Raw genomic sequence first — 18,950 nt, forward strand, 5'->3', positions numbered from 1 at the left:
AAAAGCCTTACAAGGAAAAAAAAATGCCAGACAAGGCACATAACCATAAGGTCTTTACATAAGCTAAAAAGTTACACTCCATGCTGAGTTTCAGATTTATTCTTATAACAGCAGATTTTTATTTTCTGCAAATATTTTGCTAAAATTGTAATGAAACAATGTCACAGAAACTGCCCAATAGTTAAGGAAAAACCTGTTGACTGTTATATTTGAGGTTAAGTCTTCAGAACGCATTCCCTAAATTTCAGACAAGCCAAGAGTAAACGCTCTTTTTTTTTTTAAATAGTTGCCTATTATCTCTCCTAATACTTTTGACAGATCTTTTATGATTGACAAGGTCAATATAGCCCCTTCTGGAACGAGGGTCAAGAAGCAGTACAAAGTTAGTCATCTTACAGAGTAAACAACTACCAACTACTTCCCATGAACCTTGCAGTGATAAAGTCTGAAAGATCAAAGCAACAAATTATGGCCTTGAAGATCTGCAGGCACAGTCTGAAAAGGAATGGAAGATTTAACTCCAGGTATTAGACTGACACGGGCTCAAGAGAACAAAAGTGACAGTCTGTCTTACACTTTATTAAAATGGATCATCTGAAGTGTATTAGTGTCAGAACCAAGACACCAGCTCTGTAACTCTCACTTGCAGAGGATTCTCAAGACAAAGGCCACCAAGCATAAAGTATTTTTCATGATTAAAGGTAGCTTATTTGCCTTTTTATTACCTAAATGAAAGTGTATAATAAATGCATTTCCAGATTGTATTTCTTCATATGGCTAAGAACAGAACAAAAGAGAGGACTTGAAATTAGATTTCTATTAAAAATCATGGAGACCTTTGTTTAGAACTTCTAAAAGCTTCAAGAATGTATGAATAAAGAACATAAATTCATTATAAAGACTGATAATCAGTATTTTCTACATGCACAGTAACAATTTAAACATTCAGAGATATACCATTTATGTGAGAGCTTTTTTAATAAGCAAATTCTAGTGATTTATTATTACATTTTTTTCTGTATAATGCAATTCATAGGTTAGAATTAAATGCCTCTCTAATGTGAATTCTTACCAAATTTTTATATGCTATTAGATCAGGGAAAAACTGTTGCCTTTGAAGACATTTGTAACAGAATTTTTAAGAGTGGTGTGAATAGAAGGGTCTCCTGTGAAGGCACTAAGTGTACAGGAACGTTGGTTACAAGAACAGTTGATAATTAAAATCAAGAATATGATCAACTGCAATGATCAGCAGTAATCAAACTGGTACATACAGAGAAATGTGGCTGAACAAGACCAGAGAGCCTGTGCTCCAAGGCCAGAGCACACAAGACTAATCAGCAGCAGATCTACATGCCAAAACCAGATGAATTGTGAAAAGCCTGACATGCCACACCTCCTTTATCCCAACCCAAGACAGACTGTAGCCATAAAGACAGACAAAATGAAGAAGCAGACAGCAGGCAGCAATCTTGCCCAAGATTTATGGTGGATGAAGCAAGCGTGATTCTGTGGCAAAAGATCACATCTTAATACCTGTCTGACTCCTAAAAAGTACAAAAAACTAAAAACAGTTCAGCACCAATTAAGAGGAACCCAAGAGACATACAGAGGATTCAAAAATTGATGTTTGTTGCAGTACATGTCATACTCCAGTGAACCTGGCCAGATTGCATGGACACAAATTTTGGTGCTTACAAGTTTGTGGATGTGAGAGAGATCTAGGACAACAGAACATATGTGACTAAGCACTAAGTATCACCTTTCATGAGGTCTCACAGTGAATTTGGTTACGTAGCTTCCTGTGCCAGTATCAATTCTATGAAAGGGAGTTTACTTGTGATTGTCCCTATAACAATTACACAGGGAACAGTAACTGAGCAAATGTGTCAACTCTAGTAGGCACAATGTTTTCCTTATCACTGCCAATTCAGTATTTAAGTACCTCCCTAAATTCAGACAAAAAGCACAATATTTAAGTTTACCTGATGTGCATAAAATGCTGCCACAGGCTTCATACCCATCCGATAGGCCTCCCCAGCCTTTTTCAAACATTCTTTTCTCTTTTGCTGGTGACAAAAAGCTTCTGCTCTTAAATCATCATATTGTGGATACTCAAAGTCTTGAAATACTTCACTCAAAGGATCATCCTCTTCCTTACATTTTTTTGCCTGTAGGAATTTGCAATGTTGAACGTAAGTATGCATTGTAGGGTGTTTTCATTAACATAGCTCTGGATATCCTTATAAGTACTATTTAAAAAAAAATAAAAATACCTTCTTCTCCCGGTTTTTTGCACTGTAGGAAGTAACAATTTCATTTTGCTGAACATTTTCTTGAGCTATAACTGTTTTTACAGGATCTGCCTCCAGGACACAGTTCAGAAACTGTTCAGTTTGTTCTAAAGAGTAGCTGTAAAAGATAAGTAAAATCTGTGATCTCACTGTCAGAGACTGAAACAGTTAATGATTTACACATTCTAAGATCACCAAAAGACTTTTGCAAACTGAAAAGAAGCAGATGCTCACCCAGCAAAGTCCACCCCTCCCTGAATACTGCCAAAGGACCTTCTGATCAGATAAGTGGGTGCCAGTGTCCCATATCCTGGGTGCAGATGCCGGTCTGAGGAAGGGAAGAGGCTAAGAAGAAGCAAGTCCTGCAAAGCAGGAAAATCCCTTTTATCATGCCAATGTCCTCATCTAGCCTGGGCTATGCATCTCAAATGCTGGACCAGGACTGATGCTGGCACAATAAGCAGCTGCAGCTGTCTTCGGAGATGTCAGAGGCTCGTGGCATGGTCCCGTGACACTATCCATTCTAAAACTCCCCACCTCAGGGAGGTACAAGGCATTCCCACCTGAGCTGGAAGTGTATAATAACTGATAACATTTTTGAGTTGTGGGGGGGGGTTCCCCCAACCCCAATGGACCAAGACCACCACTTCAACCAACAGACATGGAAACTGCAATTACCAAGTTTCATCGCTGGACCCCGTGGGCAGTGACTATATACTTCTTTCCACCCTTATCCTTTCTTTCCCTTATGCATTTCCTTAAGTGTTACCTTTATGCTTTATTGCTATAGATATTATGCTTTAACAATGCTTTATTGACATAGATGCTTTAATACTGCTATGCTTTAATCTACAGATGCTTTAGTATTAACAATGCCATATTGCACAGATGCTCTAATATTGCCATGCTTTAACAGTGCTATATTGCTATGCTCTAATATTGCTTTACTGCTATAGATGCTTTAATATTACTATGCTTTAATAGTACTATATTGCTATGCTTTAATGTTGCTATACTGCTGTATAGATGATAACATACATACAGATGTTGTATTGCTGTAGAATGATAACACCCAACATGGCAACATACCTGTTCACTTTTGAAACAAAACTGTTCTAAAATAAACCCTACATATATATGTTTACCAACCCCGATTATTCAGTGCCCTTTCAGTCTAATCCATCTCAAGAGATTTATTCATACGCACCTGGGTTACCCTCCCATTTCTGGGGCGGGTCACAACACAAATATATAATAGGTGCTATATTTAACAAAAGGCATATTACAAACCTTGATATTGTTACAGAAATAGACTACATTGGAAATAAAGCACTGGAATGGAATATTCCACTGGAACAGAATATTCCACCTTATTGCAAAAAGGCTTCCTGGCATTTCTGGTGTCAACATACATGCAATCTTGGTTGACTGAATCATAATTGAGGGGCACTTGAATATTAAAAGGAAAATGACATACTAAAGTAAATTGCATCCTACCTTGATCAAAGAGACATAAGTAAATGCTGCTTTTTGGGTTGGATAAGATACTTTATCTTAAATCTTCTCTGGTCAGGGTTAGATAATACATACTAATTTAAAACTAGCTCAGTTTTCTGAAACTCTTATGAAAGAAAATCCCTGTATTTTTAGTCAAGCTTCGTTATTAAATTTAATTAAATACTACATCAGTTGCCATCAGCTTTCTAATAAGCCCTCTTCTTTATTCTTGCTGTTCAGTAAGCTAACAATAAAAAGACTGATCAAGAGTAAAGACAGATTTTGGGAAATGCAACACTATGAAGAGAATTTAGAATGTGAAAAACAAGAGATGGTGAAATGTATGAGCTACAGAGATGGATGAAGGACATATTTTAAACAGGAAAGATTTTTATAACAACCTGGACAAGCAGAATGACTGAGAGGTAGGCATGCAAACCCATGTGTAGAGACAGACACTCAAATGGCTGAGGATAAAAAAATGACATTTCTTTCCAAAAAAATTCAGTTCTCAGAAAAGTTCAGTTCTTGGATTTAAGAAGGTAGACATGTACCCCCAAAATATATTGCAAAAGAGAGAATGTCAGCAGGAAGAGATGGAGAGATGGCTCATTCCTTCAGAGTTGCTGTAGTAGCCAGGAAAGTACTCACAGCTAACATCAGGTGATGGTACTTTTCCTCTTGGGCAGATGACATTTTAACTTATTATTACCACACTCACTAATTTCTCCCACTTGATTTAAATCTCAGCTCTAGAGCAAATATGCAGTTACACTGACAATCAGCCAGTGGTCAATAGCCAGAGGCATTCTTCTCCCAGTGAAAGAAACTGTCTGTTCTCCCCCTCCACAAAAAAACAAACAAACAAACAAAAACAAGTCTACACTGAGAGGTTTTTATGCCCTTTTTGCCTTTAAGACTACCTAATTTTGCCTTTATTTAAATTACCAAAAAGTGTGCTAGTTTGTAAAAAGCCATTTTTTAGCAGTATCTTAACTCTTAATATTTAAGAAAGCAAATGTGCACTACAGAATGTTACTGAGTACCTTTTTCACAAAAACCTGTAAAGATTTCTTACTTGTTGTCCCTGAAGATATCCATTAAGAAACTTTGATTAATAGTTGGAAACATCTCAAAAAGTTGCTTCTCCTTTAGTTTAGCAGCACAGTCTTTTCTAGCTGTAGAAGGAACACGATTCTACCCAGAAGAAAAAAGAAAAATATTACAAGTTCTTGATTAGAAAAAAATATCATAACAGGGGAGCCAATCAACTTTACTGTTATTTGTTAAGATTTAAAAAAATATCTACTCAGTTGGTATGCACCCACAGCAATGACAACATGCCAGTATCAGCCTGCCACACTGATCAGCATAAGGAAGGACAGGTGAGTTCTATTATACACCACTGCAGTACTCTGCAATCATTTGAAGTTATGCAGCTGGAGCTCCCTCATAACTTGGAAAAAGTAAAAGGAGGATTTTTTAGGAGGAACTTAGGTTTTGGAATTTATTCCCTACTAGTCTATCTAGTCCACTGCTAAGCTTGTGCAAAGTCCACCTCTCTTCTCTATACTGAGGGCCTGGGGTTGAAACAACATTTTATTATTAAGCAGCCTAAACAATTTTAGTTTGCTGTATCTGAAGCTGTACTGTAATATTCTTATTTGTGAAGTCATCTGAGAAGATGACATAGTTATAACTCAAAATAAATCAGACTCATCATTCCAATATTGATTTAAAAAAAATAAAAAAAAAAAAGTGGTCAAAATAAAGCCAAGCTCCATGAATTCAAACTGAAAATAAAGCTGCAGACACGACACTTGTTTTTATCAGTAGGACACATACACACAGTTCAAAGAAAGAATCCACAAGCCATTTTTCAAAGTACAGGCTAATCCGTCCAACTTCCTATACCAGTTCAAAGCTCCTCTTTTTTAGGACAGCTGCTTATCAGAGACAATTACAAACTAAAACGCCTATTCTGACCACCAGCGGGGCAGCAGAGGGCAGTATTAGGCACAGGCCAACAGGCAGGGTATGGGAACTGTGTAGAAAATAAAGAACCAGTAAAGATCTATTAAAAATTTACTATATTCTGACAGAGGGTACAGAAACTTGTTTGAGATTAACCTCAAGTACTTATTTCAGTGTCTCATCTGCTAGAAGTGTTGTAGGTTCTCCTTACAAAACATTGAAATCAATTCAATACACTTTTAAACAAACAAGGCATGGAGCCAATTAAGAACTTTTTTTGATATTGCTGTCACAATCAAAAGCATGGCAAATGACACTGATCTTTGCTTTTGGGTGAGCAATCAAAAAAGATTCAACCAAACAGAAATGCTAACCTATACAGTGAAATGCACCATGATCTGTTTGTGAAACAATCAAAATACTACATTCTAAATGAGACTATTTTTCAAACAGAACCATCTACCAAAAGCAAACTCCTGTATCACAGTAATCAACAATACTAATTGGCACGCATTTGTCTCACAAATTCAGGTTGTAATCAGCAGCACAAATATGAGTCACCAAAAAGTCACATTCTGGTTTATTACTAGTAGTAAATCTAAACTGCATAAAAAACAGGCACTATCCATACCATGTCCTGTCTCTCCTGCATAGCTAGTTCTTCAGAAATTATTTGCCTGAGAGAAACTTTCTGAATCTGAGCATTCCAGTGATCCATAAAAGGAAAAACGTCTGATGTTGCTGGTTTTTTCATCTGTATGTCATTAGATGTGCCTGAAGCCCAGCTCATTTTTTTCTTCTGTATTTTACTGTCTGCATTCTGAGATAGCAGCATTTCTGAGTCATCTGTATCTATTTGCTGAATCAGAGTAGGACCTTCAAAAGCAATAAAAATGAGGTGACAAATAAAATACTTATTAGCTTATATACAAGCAATGCCAAAATAATTAAGACAAGTTTTTTAACCTAGACAGTTTGAGTTTTGTTAAAGAAGATTATTAATGCTAAAACATAAACCAACACATTGTTTTTACCTTCCTCACTTCCATTTTACAAAGTCTGATCATCTTTATCTACTTGGTGAAACAAAAGCAAAACAATCATACTTCCTCACCAAATTTTCAAGTGTTAAGACGTATCTTACAGCTGTAAACTACCTTGTAGATAACTTAAGTGTGTGTGTGGAGTTGTTTGCTTTTATAAGAGAATCTGGTTTTACACTTCTACGAGTTAATGGCAACAGCTGAATGAAAACTGGGTTGCCAGAGATGTTAACACTTTTTGAACAAGGCATCCACCTTCCTGCTACAATCATCTTTGACAAGAACAAACATGTGAATGTTGCATTTATGACCTCCCTCCCTCATCTGCAGAAATCTTACTCTGCTAGTAATTCTCTGACCACATCTTTTCTTGTCACAGATATTACAGAAGTCACCAAACAGCTGTCTGGTTCAGCCAGAGATTCTTTTTAAGTTGTCTGAATTACACAAAATGATAGGCTCTTTGCTTGCATCTACCTGGTATTACTGATTCTGCTTATAATTAACCTCTCTCCCCTCCCCCACACCTCCACAAGAGAAAGGTAAATGGATCCAAGGGCAATAAAGTTTAGCTTAATAAATGAATCCATCATTTTTCAGACAGAATATTTGCAACCTTACTTAAGTTTCAAAGAATTAAATCTTTTTATAATGAGACCTAAGTATTTTTACAATTAAGAAAAATATACAACATACCTTCTGCAGACAACTTACATGATTCATCTCTCCTCTGACGCTTCTAAATAAAAATAGTAAAGTCATTAGAGTTATAAGTTATAGATTTCCCAGCAAAACTTCAAGTAAACTTTTAAGTTTCTAAGTTAGCCAGCTACAGAATAAGATCTCACAGTATTTCCCAAAGATTCAATATTTTAAAAGAAGTATATTTAAGAAAAGTAATTATGAAGTGGAATTTATAAGCTAGAACTATCTTTCTGAAAATACAGACTAGAGGAATATGCCCCACTGCTAAGACTTCATAACCTTAATTAAATAAACCAAACAAAAATTTTACCCCAAAACACTCAAAGTTTCATATAGCTATGAAGGAACACAGGTTGGAGAACTCATCTCAATTAATGCACATGGAGATGTTCTGTATACAGAATAATTAATAAAAGAATTCTTTTTACATGTCAAAAAAACAGTAATAAGTTTTGGCCAGTGGAATTTTCGACCAATTTGGAATGAAATTGTGCACTATCATCCTTCTTTTTTAAGAATCTCAGTTTCACGATGAGGCACTCGTGACATACCTTAAACTTTCAACAGCGTTGATTGTTATGACATACTGATATACTCCACATATTTTAAATTACTATTATATTTTATCATTGTCCTTACACATTTAGACCAAGAAATATGGAGATGAATGGTCTGATAAAGCACAAGTGTGCCATACCACATCACAAGCAAGAAATCTACTAACCAGAATAGATTCTTTCCATTTTTCATGAATCACTTTTGCCAAATTTAGATCAATGTGAACCACACAATCCTCAACAGTCAGTGATCCTTGTGGAACAAAGAAAATACATTCATTAAAGCATTCTACAAAACTTAGCAATTAAAGTACAATAGTCAGGACTTATAAGTTCTGGTTCTGGAGATTCTGCATAAACTGTCAGGCTTGAATAAAACCTGCAACTGCCAAGTTCAACAACAACAAAAAAGCATTCCACAGAAATAGTTATCTGGTGTTCAAAAGCTCAGAAAGGGTAGGAAAAAAGCAAGTTAACTTTAATTGTATATTGTTGAAATGTGACTACCTGAACAATGGTGTTTTCTCCTTTTTTCCATTTTTCTAGCAAAACCTTCTTTTACAAAGCTATTGTTAATTTACAACAGTTTCATTCCTGAAACTGTGACTCCCCCTATTCCACTGCAATCCACATGGCAACTGCTCTTCTGTGCCACAACATACCCACCACAGCCCAACATCAGTCACATCCCTTCTTTCAAACACACAAACTCAGAGAGTCAAATTCCAAATATCACCTCTAACTCTAAAGAAAATGGCAGGAATCGTCATGGTATCAAAATGATACATCTTTTCCCTAAAAGATCTTTCTGATACTGTTTCTCATCCTTTCAAAACTAAAAAAGCAAGAAGTACATATGTGTCAAATAAAAATGCAGGGCATATTTCAGACGCAATAGAACACTTTTCTGCTATAGGAAACAAACTTTTTCTTTTGATGAGGTAGGCATGGAAGGCAAAGAGGCCAGCAGTCAAACCCACCAATAAATCAGGTATCTGGGGTATCACATCAAGTAATCTTCAGGATAAAAGAGGAAAAAAAAAAAAGAAATAAAAAGGGGGGGAAAGAGAGAGAAAACCACCAAGCTGTATATTCCTTCTATTTTCTTCTCTTCCTTTTTCAATCAGTCCGTAACTTTTGAGATGCTTGTTCAAGCTGCTTGTGGTTTCCTTAATCATAATCTCCCAGCAACAGACTAGTCTGTTTTCATCTTTTAAGTACAGCCACACTTCATCTTCTCTCTAAACCATTTATCTTCTCCTTCCCCAACTTTACTGATGTCTAAAGCTTTCTTTTTTCTTTTTTTCCTAATCAGCCACAATTTGCATATTCCTCATCATCTTAATATCTCTTCAGTTTGAATATAAGCTCAAAGGCCTGTTGTTCAAAATGCAAATAAGTCCAAGTATTTTCTTAATATTTTAAAGTATGTACATGTACAAAATACAAAGGCAAACGGAAGCATTACTGCATTTATATTTTATGCCATGCTTAATTCAGTTCCATTTTTGGATTAACAATAGCAAACAGTATCATGAGGAATTATGCAAATCTAATCCCTAAAACTGAAGCATGAAGGAAAAAAAGCACAGGCAAATAAATAAAGGTTTTCTTACCTAAACCAAGGTTTTTTCATAAAAACACAGATATAATTGTGCCCGTACCTGCATCAATGCCAACAGGCCCAAATATCTCTTTCAGCTGGAGTGCCAGTTCAGGAGGTAATGTTAGTTCTAGGCAATCTATACTGAAAGCTGCATGTGATGCTGGTACAGGGCTTTGTCTCTCGGCTTTAGCTGCAGACCAGCTTGGACTTTCAACTTCTTCTTTACCACATATCTCCTCAGAACTTTCCCAGGTTTCTTTATCCACCTCCATTTCTTTATCGCTCCTAGAACTGACCAGAAGCACATGACCCATTTCCAGTAAAGAAGCAGTCACTTTGGAATTCTCTGCATTGCCTTCTGAAGGATTAATGTCACTTTCATTATTTAATCCACATTTCAAATTGGTAGAAGTTGTGTTAGGACCATGAGGCAAAGTCACGGGTGTACAGAAGGCTGCATCAAGTTGTAAAAGTGATGGCTTATTTACAGTTTCTTCAACAAGACTCTCAGACTCCACAGACTGCTTTCCTGAAATGGACAGCTCAGTGACACCTGCTGCTGAGCTGTTTGTGTCGGTTCTAGGGGCTGCATCCATGGAATTTTTCAGTTCCTCTGTATCATTCAGTGAGGTAGCAGTGAATGAGTCAGGTACATCAGCATCTGTCACAGCTGCCTTGGCAGCCCTACTTTCTGCAATGCTGAGTGATGAGTTCTTACCTTCTGAAGCCTCAGGGATGCCACCAGCCCCAATTCCTTTCGCTGTTTGTTCGCCATCTTTGAGATTCTCATCACAGTTTGTACTTGCCTTGAAATCAAGGTCTGCAACAACTGGCTCAGCTTCTCTTACCTGAAAGCATTCAGTATCAACAGCTTTGCATAACTTTTCTTCAGAGTCTAACAGCAAACCCGTGGCCCAGTCTATGTCTTTGTTACATCTTTCATAGAGATCTTTCAGAGCTTCAAATGAAACAGACTCAAAGAGCTTACACAGTGTATCCAGCTTTTCAGAGTCATCAATACTGGTAAGTTCACTTTCTTCTACAAATGTACTTTTATCATAAGTAACTCGATATGGTATTTTTTCCTGAGAATCTGAGGCATTATCAATGTGTTTGGGTTTGAAGCCATCTAGTCTGCCATGCAATACTTTGGTAGTGTCAGGAAAAAGCATTTTCTTTTCTAATCTCCACAGGAGAGCAAAGTCCTGTGATTCCGTCTGTGAATGGCTACTTTTTTGTCTACATAAGTACGTGTCCTGTTTCTCTTCTGTAGTGTTAAGGTTAGACAAGTGGTCCTCTTCTTTGGGATGGGGCAAACTGTTGTTTGTAAAAGTGAGGGCTAATCTGTGATGTTTCTTTGTTCTCTTATTTTGCTGGCTTTTTTCCTCACCTCCTGTTTCACTGGCTACTATTTCATCTTGGTGCATAGGAAAACTCTTTATATCTGGTTGCTCTGCAGTGCTCACAGGTGTCCCACAAAGCACATCTACAGTCTCAAGAGCATTTATGTCAATGTCACCTTCAGGATTTCTACCTTCATCAGACTGATTTGTCGCTTTCATTCTCCTTGACCTTTGTTGTCTCTGTTCTAATGAGACTGAGATAGGCCAATGTCCTACCATTTGCAATTCCAGTGTAACTTTATCTGAACTAATAGAGGAGTAGCTAGAGGCTAGATTTTCTTTCTCATGTCCTCTCTCAACAGTGTATGTCTCAGGCAGGCCCACTTGCTCTTTACCAATCTCAGGATGCTGCTGACGCGGAGTTTCACTTTCCTTATCACTCTTCAGAGAAGATTTTTCTAGTCTCCTAGATCTTTTGACTCTCTGTCCCATTGTTTGTTCTACAGGCCAGTCACCCAGGAAGTTTAGTAGTTCAGGTTTCCCTGACGTGTCAAAAGCTGAACTGCTTGGTTCCACTGTGTTACTAGTTTGTGTTGATTTTGGTTCCATACATATGGAACCCGACTGCTGAACTGCAGTTTGAACATTGACAGCGTTGTTATCACTGTGTTCCTCAGCTCCTCCTGTATGCAAACTCGCAGTCTCTTCAGCTGTGATCACATCAACATCATCTATTTCTGTTTCAGCATTTTTTTCTACTTTTTCTCCCTTTTCTTCTTTCTTCTCCAAGGGCAGCTCTTTTTCGATGCACTCTGATAAACAGACATCCAAGTCATCTTGAACAGCACTGTTCTCAGAATTGTGTTCCACTGAGTTATTTTTCATTTCTTTTTCCTCTTGCTGAAAACGTTCAGGATCACAGCTGCTTTCTAATATTAGAGAATTACGGGGAGAAGTTTTATCAACTTCAGCTAATTCAAGAGGCTCCACATCAAAAGCAAAAGGTGGTTCTTCCTTTGCATCAGAATGTGCCTCTGTCTTTCTGAAACACAAACTGGAATAAAAGATAAACTCATTTCAAACCTTCTTAAAGCATTTGTCTACTTTAACTCCAGTTAGAACTAGAGTGAGAGTTTAACTCTAGTTAGACCTCTAGTGAGAGGAAAACAAATTTATGACAATTTAGCCCTAACTTCAACGCTCCTCTACAAAAAAGAAGGAGCTAAGGAAAGACCAGCTTTCCTTGGTAAGTATCCCCTTCTTACTACAGAACAGGACTAAGAACACTTTCTCAGGAGTCAATTTTCCCCCATTCCCAGCATTCAGTTATGTACTGAAACACTCTGCTGCCAGACATTTCCTCATTCAGACAGCAAATCTGGTAAATGTGGCAAATCTTTTATTTAATGACTGTTCTCTCCTGATGCCTTAATGCTAAATAAAATCTAGAACTAGGAGAGCATGTGCCATTTCTTGTCAAACCATTCTTCACAGTCAACTACATTCCATTAATTATCAGTGCCAATTTCATTTCAAATATGTTAAGCATGCAAAACCCAAATGAAATAATAACTACTGGGTTAATAATAAATCTGGGTTCCTCTGCATTATGATACACAGCATCATTCAGATTAGCCACTACAAAACAGTCATGTATACAACCAACATAAGTCCAGGCAAGGACTGCTCTTCAATTAAGTATATTGAAGAGCAAATAGGTAACTCTGCATGAAGAATCCACCTTCTACCACAAAGATAACATCAACACTAACATACAGATCTAGAAACAGTAATTTGCTCCTATTTGGGACTACATTCATCTAAAAAGCATTTTATAGATTTTAAGTGCTTCATATCTACAACATACATCCGAACAGCATATTTCTATGATAAGAGAAAGTCATTCAAAATTGAAAAGTAACACACAGCCATAATGGGAGGATTTCAAAAAGCACTGGAAAGTGACTAGATCCCTTGACTGCTCATTTCTAGAAATCCAGAAATTCTTAAAAATTAGGAAAACTATGTAGGGGGGTTTTTTTTTGTTATTTAACTCTCTTTTTTAATGCATTTACTGTTCAACAGTATTATTCAGGTTCTGTTGCTAAGAAGTCTGACTTTTTAGCTTTTTATTTGAGGCTACAAAGCTAGTGAAAGAATCTAACCTATGGCTTTCCTCCTGAGAAGGATCTTCACTCCAACCAGCAGCTTCTGATTTGTCTGGAACTGAAGAATCCAATATTGATCTAACAGTAAGGCAGCGTTCATATCGTTCCAACATTCTTTTGATCTTTTCTTTAGATACACCATGAATGTTTCGCCTATGAATTAAAAAAAAAAGAAACATTTCAGATTTGTGTATTAGAATGACAGAAGAGAAAAAGTAAATAATAATTTCATAAATTTACAGCAAGATTAATCAAAGAATTCATGGGGCCAGAGGAAAAGCTGTGAAACAGCAATTCTTTCTGTATCAGTGCATTAAGGCATTCCAAACAGGGCATCTCAGACAAACTGCTGTTCCACTTGACTTCTCCACCCCACTTGGTGTCCCTGTACTGCAGTGGGATATTTTGCATATTACTAAAATCTAGAACTTTGTCCATAATGCATCATCTTCAAATAAGTTTCAGAAACACGCCATATCAGATCCTGACAGTGATGCAGGATACCAAACTAGATATGGAAGACTTCTGAATTCAGTCTTCTTTCTCTGGTTTTGCTAAACTAAGAACTTGAGCCTTCAGGAAAACCTATTCACCTATTATTTTGGACACGAGTTGCCTTGAAATTTTCACTAACTCTGTTAAACACCAACTGGCACTGTGTTCTGCAGCATTTCCACCTAGAACAAGTGAATCCTGCCAAGGATGGCAAAACAGAAACTGAAGATACAGGAGAAAAGGTTTAAGAGCTATTTTAACAAAGAAACTAATCTTCCTTACCTCACTTAAAAAGCGGCCAATCTTGAGCTAAGTATGCAAATTCAGATGACAACAGACATTATGAAATCACAAAATAACTTATGTTGAAAGGGATATCTGGAGGCCACATAATTCAGTCTCCTACTCAGAAGACATACAGCTAGATCAGCTTGCCCAGAGCTTTCTAATGTCCAATTTTGATATCCCAAATGACAAAGTCTACAAACTCTCTGGGCAAACTCTTTCAGTACATAACCAACTTCAAAGCAAGTTTTGGGTTATTTTTCTTTCATGTAATCAAAATTCCTGAAGTTTCAACTTGCTGATGTTTGTTTTGCCCTATCCCTGCAGAGTTCGTCTTCTCTATAACCTCTCAAAAGGTAGCAGAAAACAATGTAATCCTTCCTTAATGTTCTCTTCTTAAAGCTGAATAAACTACCCTTGCTCAGTTCAGTACCATCTTCAAATTTTCTATGAGTGCACTCTGTCCCAGAATCCAAGTCATTAAAAGGACATTAAATAGTTGCAGTCCTAGTATTCATCATAGGGGGACATCAGCCTTCACTCCAGACTTTGGACACTGATCATACCATTTAAACCTGGCATCCAGCCAATTTTATACTTATTATTCACTTACATAGGGATTATGTCTTGCTTATTTTGGCTCTAGGTAACAGAAGGTGCTGCTAAAGAAGAGGTAAGCAACAGTGGTGATGCACAGGGGTTTGCCCCTCTCAGGCCATGAGGTGCTGATTGCCCTAAACTCAGTGACAGCAGAAACCTTTCAATTAAGGCAACAGACCAGCTGGATGCAAAAACAGCCCCAACTGGACATCATTTTTCCAATCTCAGGAACCCAAAGGAAAAGTCACTGTACTTTAAACGCAAAGAACTTGGAATAATGAAAACATCCCATAATAGCTATTGCTAACAGTATCTTTTGTATGTAATTAAACTAAGGTGACAAAAAAATCTTTTCATACATAGAAAATCCCATAAAAGTTAATATTGTAGAAAAAGAATGTTAAAAAGCTACTTATTATCACCAAAATCTGGACTGGTATCTTGCTACTTCATTAGCCACTGTGTTAAGAGATACCTTTTTAAAAATCATAGTTTATAGACTGTAAAAGATATACTGTCTAATGTGGTATTTTCCTTTAAAGTCTTACCTTTCAAGTTCTTTTGGTTTAAACTTCCACCAAGTGTCTGGTTCTCGGAACATTACTTCGTATTTGAACTGCTGAGCCTGAATAAAACAGATATAAAAAAGAACAAGCCACATCACCCATTTCTTATTGCTATGACAAAGCACATGATATGCATAGTCTGCTTTTTCAAAGCTGTTTTTTGTATTTTTTGATACCTGTTAAATACTTGGAATAACACTTCCATTCAGTGTTTCACTTATGTTTATGTAAATGGAGATTTTTAAAAACATGTATATGCATCTCTTACTGTAAAATTAAATGTGTGCCATGAATTGCCTCCTCTGAGACAAGACTGCAGAACATCTCCTCTTTCCAGATACAGCATGCATATGTCTATGCAGCCTCTCCAAGACAGAGAAAAGCTCTCTGCTTACATTCAGAGCTGACCAGATCCAAACCAGCTCCAAAACAAGCAATTCAGTTACATTAACACAGCTATTGTGGATGACCTTCCTGCCATATGGGAAACTTGAGTGAGCTGCAAGTAAATGGTTCCTATATGATCTATTCTCACCATGACAGAAAAGGAGCCTAAGTCTAATCAGGAGAAACACTGTGAGTAGTACTGTGCTGTTTCTCCCCATTCCTGTTTTCAGAAAAAATTCTTGTCATCTTACCAAAGAACTTTTGTTGCACCTTCATTTCAATATACAGCAAAATCAAGGACATAATTTATGAAAGAACTGCTAATCTGACAATTGTTAATAAATGCAAAGAAACATTTTATTAATAAAAACTACCTGTGTTAAGTCCCACTGTTCACTAATCCCTTACCACACGCACCATATGTAGAGTATCTGCTTAAAAGCTATCAATTCTATGTACTACACTCTCTGATGTCTTTCTATATCATATAAAGAGAAATCACAGATCTACTTCCCAATATTTCTTCCAATATATTATTTCTGTTAATCACAACCAATTTCATAAAATAATGTAGTTCTATAAATACCAACCAAAACACTGAATGCCCAACAGCAAAATAAGAGCTAGAGTCTGAAAGTGCTGATGCCCATTTAGAAACTATTAAATGAAAAGGTGAGAAGGTCATAAAACTGGAGTATGAGAAACCTATAACAGAAGTTCACCAAGTTATTTAAATAATTAAATATAACTTTGGAACTTAAATGTAGATTGCATTAACTTAATAAACTAAAGCAGGTCATTTTCAGTCACTAAATAAAAGCACCACACTCCTACCATAAAATAGTGCAGGTGCATTATTTTGATTACATGGCTTCAGTAAAAAACATTAAGTAAATCTGCATAGCTTCAAGCAAGCTAGCAACATCTGATAACTCTAGACTTCCAACTGGTCAGCTGGTATCTTCTCTATGTCATATTTAAGGTGAAATGGAGACTGAGTCTTCAAGTTTCACAGAGCATCAAATATCATTCTTACTGATTAATGTTGATTATCTTTTAAAGTAGATTCTAATGTTACTAATCATATGAAAGAGGAAAAAAATTTATTTATTTTTGGCCTCAAGTACAAAGCACTTGGCTTTGCCTCTTGGAAGCCCGGTCAGGTCAATACTTGAATATGCACAGAATATGACACTGGGTAATATGATTCCATGTAACACATTTTTTACTCCAAACTTCATTGTGGAATAACACCTACACTGAGAAAGACAATCCCCTATTAAAACAATGTTGCTGCTGTCCTGGTCAACAATCTCTTTTCACATTGGTCAAAGTGTAATACTAACCAAAGTAACATAAGGTTTCATCTCCCATGCTTGTATGTTTGTGTTGTCTATTATTATAGGAGTGATTCCCATTTCAAATGCTTCTTTGGCTGAAAAATACACGTACAAAAGAATGTGATACAGTTAATTTCATTATAATAGGGTGAACACATAACATTTATACTAATTCTCTAAATTTGTTTTATTTTAAAGTAGATAATCCACAATGATTAACCACTGTGTGAAAAACTGTTGCCACAGACCCTCTCTTTCAGAAATCCCCCCTCACACATAAAGCTACTGAGATATGGCATTATTCTTTTGAATTAAGGTAGGTATGATAATCAAGGAATGAAAATGCAGATGTAAAATGCACCAAGATGACTAATCAATCAGTAAATTAAACTAAAAAAAACTACATGATCACCTTAAAGTGGACTTCATTGTTGCATACAAAATTCTTGGCTTTATAAGAGTCTTAAGATTAGTCCACTCTGTAAACTGTATAAAATATGAAAAATCAAATGAATTATTGTAATTTAAATACACAGTAATGAAATGTTTAGAATCACTAGCTTTGAGACACAGCACCATGTTTCTGTAGCTACGTTACAATGAGTCTGAACAATCACATTACTTGTTGAACCATATATTTCTATCAACCCATTTCTCCACTGGTAGAAATTTGACAGTAGAAAAGTGATCATGGTTCAAATTTAGCAAATGAAAGCTTTAAAAGAGTTGTTCTGTGGGGAGTTTAGCATAAGGCACTGTCAAAAAATAAACTGATTATGGAAAGGGGGAAAAAAAATTCTGTCTTGCTCTTGTAATTTAGTTTTAAATTTCCCAACAATTTAATGCTCAAGAGAAAAAAGGTAATGAAGAGCAGGAAAATATCTGTGTTACTTGTATCAACATCCTCATTACTTATGGCATATGCATATTATAATGGATCATCTCAGAAGAAGTATTTCTGGGAGAGGGTATAGGTAACCACTCCAGCAAGGGGACACAAACCAAAATACACATCATGACAAAACTTGAGGATAAAATAATCTTGTGACAAAAACACAGGCATTTTTAGTTGCAAAACACACAATGAATGGATGACTTCTGAGTTTGTGCTCATACTATTTTTCCACACATATTAAAAAATACTTCTATGATGGGATAAATGCGTGTCCTGTGATGCAGGCATTACAAGCCAGGCAGGTTTTTTTAAACAGCACACAAGCACTGAACTGTAAATGAGCAAGCTCATCCCTTATTTACTTCTCACCTCGTTTCCTGTTCCAGTCATGCGCTTCCCCTAAGCAACTGGGATCATAATGGTATTGTCCATGTTTATTAAAGTAATCATCAGTACTAAGAATTATTCCACCTGGGTTATCCTCAAGGATATTCCTGTGAAAGATCAAGAAGTAAATAGCTTTTCCCACTTCTTCTCCCAAGCCCTGATACTTGTTACCACACATACATTTTTTTTAGTCTCTTGCACAAAACCAAGATTATTTGGAATGGAAGCAGCAAATTTAGGTGAGGGAAAAAAAAAATCACCCTCCAAGCAAATAGTCTATATTATAGGTCTATAATACTTTCTGTCCTTTTTCCAAAAGCTGAGGATTTATCTAGGGGAGAGAGCTCACAGAGGTTCCCTTCAAGTCTCATTTCAAAAAAAAGAAGAGAGGTATTTTTCCATCTACATGAAATGACACACTTTCACACTGACAAATACACAGTCTTAATTGCACCAAATGTTTCAAGTGCCAGCCAAAGGAGTCTAAGATCAATCTAGGCTTTTGGAGAGTAAGAAAATAAATCAAAAATTCACCCCAAGAAGCCTCACAAATACTATTTATACAAAAGAATTCCCACAGTGGAAGGGGAATTTCTGCCTGTAAAGAGTTGGCACATTTCCACAGATGTTATTCGAAGGAAACACCTGAAATAAACAGGGACTAGAAGAACATAGCAGATCCAACGCTATGGCAATGGTACTCTGCTCACAAACTCCTTCATCCAGTGACAAGTTAAAGCTCACCCTTACTACTTCAGTTTCCACTAGAGGTCAAGGAGCTGCAAGCAACTCGGCTCTCAGCAATCCT

General features: G+C 36.5%; 1 protein-coding gene across 11 annotated transcripts in view; it reads right to left on the reverse strand.

The window, feature by feature from the left end:
• The window catches only part of N4BP2 (NEDD4 binding protein 2), a 48,848-nt gene that overhangs the window by 7,402 nt on the left and 22,496 nt on the right, over positions 1 to 18,950 (reverse strand). For 10 of the 11 annotated variants that reach the window (XM_039385000.1, XM_039384997.1, XM_039384991.1 and 7 more), the window contains 11 exons: positions 18,125 to 18,249; positions 16,867 to 16,955; positions 15,116 to 15,192; positions 13,185 to 13,340; positions 9,735 to 12,073; positions 8,238 to 8,323; positions 7,505 to 7,547; positions 6,397 to 6,641; positions 4,870 to 4,988; positions 2,277 to 2,412; positions 1,986 to 2,171 (listed from right to left, as the gene is read on the reverse strand). In XM_039385000.1, coding sequence (XP_039240934.1) covers positions 1,986 to 2,171; positions 2,277 to 2,412; positions 4,870 to 4,988; positions 6,397 to 6,641; positions 7,505 to 7,547; positions 8,238 to 8,323; positions 9,735 to 12,073; positions 13,185 to 13,340; positions 15,116 to 15,192; positions 16,867 to 16,955; positions 18,125 to 18,249 — 3,601 coding nt within the window. The remainder of the gene's footprint in view (positions 1 to 1,985; positions 2,172 to 2,276; positions 2,413 to 4,869; positions 4,989 to 6,396; positions 6,642 to 7,504; positions 7,548 to 8,237; positions 8,324 to 9,734; positions 12,074 to 13,184; positions 13,341 to 15,115; positions 15,193 to 16,866; positions 16,956 to 18,124; positions 18,250 to 18,950) is intronic. The other variant, XM_039385001.1, reaches the window with a different exon arrangement.

This window comes from Pipra filicauda, unplaced genomic scaffold (genome assembly GCF_003945595.2).
Source record: "Pipra filicauda isolate LSUMZ 115617 unplaced genomic scaffold, ASM394559v2 scaffold38_size3968069_pilon, whole genome shotgun sequence".
Lineage (NCBI taxonomy): Eukaryota > Metazoa > Chordata > Aves > Passeriformes > Pipridae > Pipra > Pipra filicauda.